The 6000-nt window shown below is 41.2% G+C and overlaps 1 protein-coding gene across 1 annotated transcript in view; it reads right to left on the bottom strand.

Annotated features, from left to right (window-relative positions):
* Positions 1-1102: 1102 nt before the first annotated feature.
* ctnnd2b (catenin (cadherin-associated protein), delta 2b) overlaps positions 1103-6000 on the bottom strand; it is a 221356-nt gene continuing 216458 nt past the window's right edge. Inside the window, 4 exon segments of the mRNA XM_022191678.2 lie at positions 1103-3814; positions 3817-3835; positions 4649-4725; positions 5572-5700. Coding sequence (XP_022047370.2) covers positions 3573-3814; positions 3817-3835; positions 4649-4725; positions 5572-5700 — 467 coding nt within the window. The 3' untranslated portion in view covers positions 1103-3572.

The following is a 6000-nucleotide window of genomic DNA, read 5'->3' as shown; positions in this document are numbered from 1 at the left end:
TCAGAGAACCCTGGAGCAAAGTTTTCGGTTCTTGTAGATAAAGTAAAATGTCATCTGTGTATAGGTTAATTTGTGTTCAGACTCCAAAGCACAGATACCTTTGATATCAGTGTTCTGACGTACAGCTGTTGCTAGTGGTTCGATAAAGATCGCAAACAATAAAGGAGAGAGTGGGCATCCCTGTCTTGTTCCCCTTTGTAGACTGAAACTTTGTGAAGTGATCCCATTAGTGGTGACTGTAGCCTTGCGTGAGCTGTACAGAGCTGATATCCACTGGATAAACGACTCTCTGAAGCCAAACTTGTGGAGCACCACGAAGAGAAAGGCCCAGTTGACTTTGTCAAAGGCTTTTTCTGCGTCCAGTGACATAACGATAGCTTCTTTGTTGTGGCGCTGCGTCAAAGAGATTAGATTAAGAAGTCTTCTGATATTGTTGGTGGAGTGTCGGCCATTTATGAATCCTGTTTGATCGTAGTGAATTATTGACGGGATAATTTTCTGCAGCTTGGAGGCAAGTGCTTTTGAGATCATTCTGATGTTGGTGTTGATTCGTGACAGAGGTCGATAGCTAGAGGGAAGCATAGGATCTTTGTCTGGTTTCAAAAATAATTTAATTGCAGCTGTATTCATGTGTGAACTTATAAAACCATTATTTTTAATGTCTGTCACTGTCCTGAAGAAAGGGGGTGCTAACATTGACCAGAAATGTTTAAGAAAGACACTGATTAATGAAAAAGGATATCTTGGTCCTGGCATTTTCAGTAAAAACGGAAACGAAAAATGTTTTTGAAATTGTGAAAATGTATTAGTAGCATCTCTAGCTCCATGTCTTGTCATGTTTGGACCAAGGAAAGAGTTAAAAACATTCCTTAAATTCTACCAGAAAAACACATATGAATAAAACTACTCTGACTTAACTATAGCAACTTATTAAGTGTGATGTAAATGGATTTTGATGTTGTAATGAATAAAGTAAAAGCAAAAAAGTACACAAAGTAGGATTTTTAAAGAACCTAAGCTGTTCTGTCCAAACAACACACTGGGAAACACACTCAAAGACCATTTCTCAGACACCAGAACAAACAACTCGCCAGATCAGAGGTTCTTCGATGGTCCGTTTATATTTTTTGGAGCAGTTGCAATCTGTTTGAGGCAATAGAAAGATTCACAATTCTTTTTTCAAAACACGTTTGGTCTAGCAACAAAAAGGTCACCGACGTTATATCTCCATACAGGTCTTATAATCAGGTATTTCTGCCTAAGGATCACAAAGACATACATAACGTTGTCAGTTTCCAGATGCTTACTAACAAATACAGTACGTCGGTTTTCCATTCAGTGTGGTTTTGTGGAGGGAGAGCGGGGACAGTTGCATCATGAGTTGTTTTCCAAGCATCGGAAGATGACCTCTAGGACTTCTAAACAGCAGTGGGTAGGGAGAACCAGGGTCTGTTGTCACCTTTTACAAATTAACCTTTCTCGCTTAGAAAAGAAAAAAAAAACTTGATTTCAGATTGACGACAAAATACTCATGCATTCATGGGCGCTAGTTTTAGCTTTTTTTTTAGCATAGTGAGACCAATTTATAGAAGGACGAGATGGGTCATGCACTGGAAACACACTTTTTCTTTATCGTGTGATTGCAAATACAGAAATGTGATTTTCGGCAGAGGTGGAAGGGTTTGGTGGGCGAACGCTTTTGTGCACAGGTAAAATACAAACATGTTGGAAATACTTCTCACAGATGTAGCACCTTTTTGGACTGCTGCAGTGACAACGTGGATCCCTGGGCCCTGGTCTACTCTACTCCACATAGCAACAACATTACTACACAAAGTCGACAATTTTGTGTGTTGACCAGAAAAAGAAAATGTGAACAAAATTCCTACATGTAGCTGTTTTTTTTTTTACAAGTCTTTTTCCATAATGTTGCTGCTATAAGTGACATCCACATCTGCACATAAAAAGTATATATTTATATTTATATAATATATATCCGTACTCTATTAACAGTTTTGCCTACCATGAAGTTAGAATCGCCACCCATCTCTCAGAAAAGTTTTCTTTTTTTTGTACTTCAAACATTGATTATTTTACAACACAGAAATCAACTAATTTTGTACAACTTTGGAGGAAGTGAGGCTCCGCCCGGTCACAGTCCCTCCATGGGTTTTCTTGTTTGTTTTTTTTTGTTCTTTTTTTAAAATTTTTCTCCCGAGTCTTGGTGCAGTTAAGACAGTTTTCATCCCAGTAAAACACAGTTTAGAAAAACCAAAGCATTTACAAACTGGCATCGATAGAACCAAGGATGTTCAGCTGAAAACCTTCAGCTCAACTTGGACCCTTAAACGCACCCTCAACATCCCTCTGCAGCTGAGGGAAAGAAACCCTTTGTTTGGCACGGTTATATACACAATGAGCACAGGTCACTCGAAGGAAGGGCTCGTGGGAATGAAAAAAATAAGCCGAGGGAATTTGTGGTGTTAAAGTGGAAAGATGGCCACCAAAACACCAAAGCTAGCCTCAAACATGAGCGGGAAAAGACTTGTCTGCTGTCTCTAGGGCAGTGAAAGGAGCACCGTGACCCAGCAGTTCACATCCAGTGTTTCACATCACATGTCCACATCATGAGTTTTGAAAGTCAGAGTGCAGTTGTTGTGTGTTCAGAAGAGGGGGCAGTTAGTGAGGGAGTGAGGCTGACCCAGTGGCGAAAAGGCCTGACATGACACAGAAAATAGTGCAATGTACAGTACACGATGCTTCTCCGCGAATGTACAGTGTACATCAAATACTATACAACCAGAATTAAAAAAGTAGAAACACAACAAAAGAAAAAGAAACGAACGAAAATAAAGAACCGTTACAAATGACCACAAGTCCAGAAGCACTCTTCGCCCGGAGGAGGATACGTCGCTCTGAAGCCATCGAGAGAATGGAAAGTTTGTGTGACACGCGTCCTACATGTCCTACAGCTCTGCTTCTTGTGCTTCACGTTACTAAAAGCCATGTTGCTATACCACATATTTACAGGTTTCTCCCGCGTATCTTTGACACATTCCTCAGATCCACGCATTCGTTTGTCTCCTTCATCGTCCTTCTTCGTCTCTACACGTTTCCTGACTTTTTGCTTTCACGCTTTTCCTTCACGTCCCGACTCTCTCTGCGTATCGTTTACGTTCCGTATCCGTAAGAAGCCTTCGTGGGGGCTGGAGGTCTTTCTGTCTGCTGAACCTTCTCTACCAGTTGTTGATCACAAACTAAACACAGAAAGAAAATGTGTCGGTCAGTTTGGTTGGTGGTGTGCATGCACATGCTCCTCCGTCTGCTTCTGGTCCTCCTCCGTCCCCTCTCCCTCCTCTGTCTGAATAGAGTCCAATGTCTTTCACGTTTCCTCCTCGTTTCCGTCCTGCTATCTATGATGCTACTCAGGAACTACAGGGGAGGATGAGGAGGGAGTGAAACTGTTCTCTCTTCTTCACTAATTCCACTTTTAAACTACAACCCCCTTCATTGTCCTATTTTCCTTCGTCCATCCTCTCCTCCTCCTCCTCCTCCTCCAGCCTCATCTCCCCTTAGACCCAGGAGTCTGGTGAGGCTGGATAGTGGCTGGTCTCGTAGTTGAGCTCGCTGTAGGGCCGCGAGGCTGAGTAGAAGTCTACATAGTTGCCGGTGGACTTGAGGCCCTGCAGGTGCATGTTGAGGTCACCCTGCGGGGGGCGCCCTCCCGCGTGAACCTGGTTCTCGTAGAAGGCCTGATCCTCGTAGGGGCCGCTGTCGGGTGGAGGTGGGTTCTGGAAAGGGGGTAGGGCTCTGATGGCAAACCTTGAGAAGAAACCTGGAAAAAAAAAAGAGCAAAGATAATTACTCAGACAGAAGTGCTTAACTCTCCTGTTGTCTTCATTTATGGGCGCCAAAAAATATAATTTCCTTGTCTGAAAAAAACATTTCTAAACATTTCCGTTTTAGATTTTATAGACTAAACAGTTGCCAAACTAATGAATCAATACATACAAAAACAAGATTTGTTTCTGACGTGACAAAGTTGTCTTTATTTTAGCTATCTGAACTCAAATGCTACAATCTGAGTGAATGACAGAAATCCACTGCTGTGCTGCTGTAATGTTTAAATGGGGCTCTACACAGGTTTATTGTTGTATAAGTTTATTGTGACCTTTTAGGATTCATAGTGTCTTACAAATGCAATCCAGTTTTGCTGTGATATTTTGCCTGCATCCAGGACTTGATATTGGGATATAAAGCTCTACAGCAGATCTTTCTATGAAAGGTGAGATGAGTCATAAAGACTTGAAAGGAGTTTGAAGCGCTTGCAGAGAGCGAAGGAATGGTCTGTCAGATATTGTTGGTGTTCAGATGTTCCCTCAGACATCCTGACACATTAAACTACGCAGTGAAAATGTGGTCCCTTGCATGCCCTTGATGTTTTTATTTTCTCTCCTCTGTTTGCAAGTTTCCTTGTTTTGATTCTTCTGCCAATAGGTACTTAAATGAGAGCTACAGGTAGTAATTTGGCACATTAGAAAGGTGTTATTTGGAGATTAAAGCAGAAATTCCTGCTAGTACTGAATATAACTAGTTGCATTGGCTGTGTACATGTAAAATCAGAGTGGAAATGCTTCTGTTTGTGTACCTGGTTATATTTCAGGTCATCAGTAGGGGACACATACGCTCCTCTGTGTAGTGTTGAAGACCCACCGGAGATCTGACCTGCAGAGACAGAGAGGATGAAACCATTTACTCACATATTAGAGCAACATCAATGAGAACAGGCTGTCAGTGGCATGAGCTGGACACTTTAACTGCGGCACAATTTTCAGAACCATTAACAATGAAATGATGAGGTGATAAGAGGTTATTTCATTTCAAATCACCAGGGGCCTTCTGCTCAATCATCTCTGATCTGCTCAAAACTTTTTATAATCATAAAATATGGATATTTAAATTGGTGTCTGTGAAATTTTAGACTTCTAGTAATACCAGCCGAGACTTTTTTGAAAGTGATTTCTCGGACACGGATACAATTTTCCATGTAAAATTTGATATATTGCTAAAAAAGAAATATTAGTCATGATTATCTCAACTTAATAAAAAGAACACAATCAAAACAATTTCTGAATAAGCTAATTTTATTGTTGTTTAGCTGATTAGAAAGTGAGTGTTTTAAATTTGGGCGGTCATTCCGTTGACATTTTAGTGATATCCAGTCATTTGTTATTAATAAGTGACTGTTTCTATCATAAACAATTATGGAATTTGGAAAGACATGATCATAATGAACATAAAAAACATTGTTTTGTTTTTTTTACTTCTAATAAAAATGTATGCAAGATATATCCCATGGACTTCAGAAGTCCCTCAATTATACATTGACCCTGGTACTGGACCGCCTCCCAGCAAAAAATAAAACTAATTTGCTTAGCTAAATCTTAAAAATGTGTTCTTTAACATCTGTAAAACCTACTCTCACATTGTGTTGGTATTTAGTCCAAAGCCATCCCTTCAGCTCATGACGTCTTTGTGAGGACGTATTCTGGTGGCAGACAGAGTTCCTACCTATCATGGCGTCCTTCCGGGATGTGTGCTCGCCCTTGCTGCCATGGTAACTGGCATTGCCAGTCGACTCGTAGTCTGCCTTCCTCTCTTTCAACGCCATCATCTCTCTGGGGGACGCAGGAGCGCTCGCTGCACACACACAGACACACACAAACACACACACACAGGGAATATCTTTAACCTTCAATCCATCAACACATTATCAACACGCATCAGGAGGACACTACAACAGGGAGCATTCACACCCTGCTGTAGTCCTTTCACAGCAGAAATGCCAAAGCGATTTGGAAATTGTACCTCTCCGATGTCTGAGCTGCTGCATTTACCTGTCTGACTCTCAACAAAGGCACAGAGCTCCGAGGACCGGCTCTATGTATTATTACTTCCTCTAACCTGGAATGAGTTAAAAACGAGGGGAATGGAGGGCAG

The sequence above is a fragment of the Acanthochromis polyacanthus genome, chromosome 9 (assembly GCF_021347895.1).
Source record: "Acanthochromis polyacanthus isolate Apoly-LR-REF ecotype Palm Island chromosome 9, KAUST_Apoly_ChrSc, whole genome shotgun sequence".
Lineage (NCBI taxonomy): Eukaryota > Metazoa > Chordata > Actinopteri > Pomacentridae > Acanthochromis > Acanthochromis polyacanthus.
Note: the sequence above shows the minus strand (reverse complement) of the source record. Positions and strands in the feature narration are given on the sequence as shown.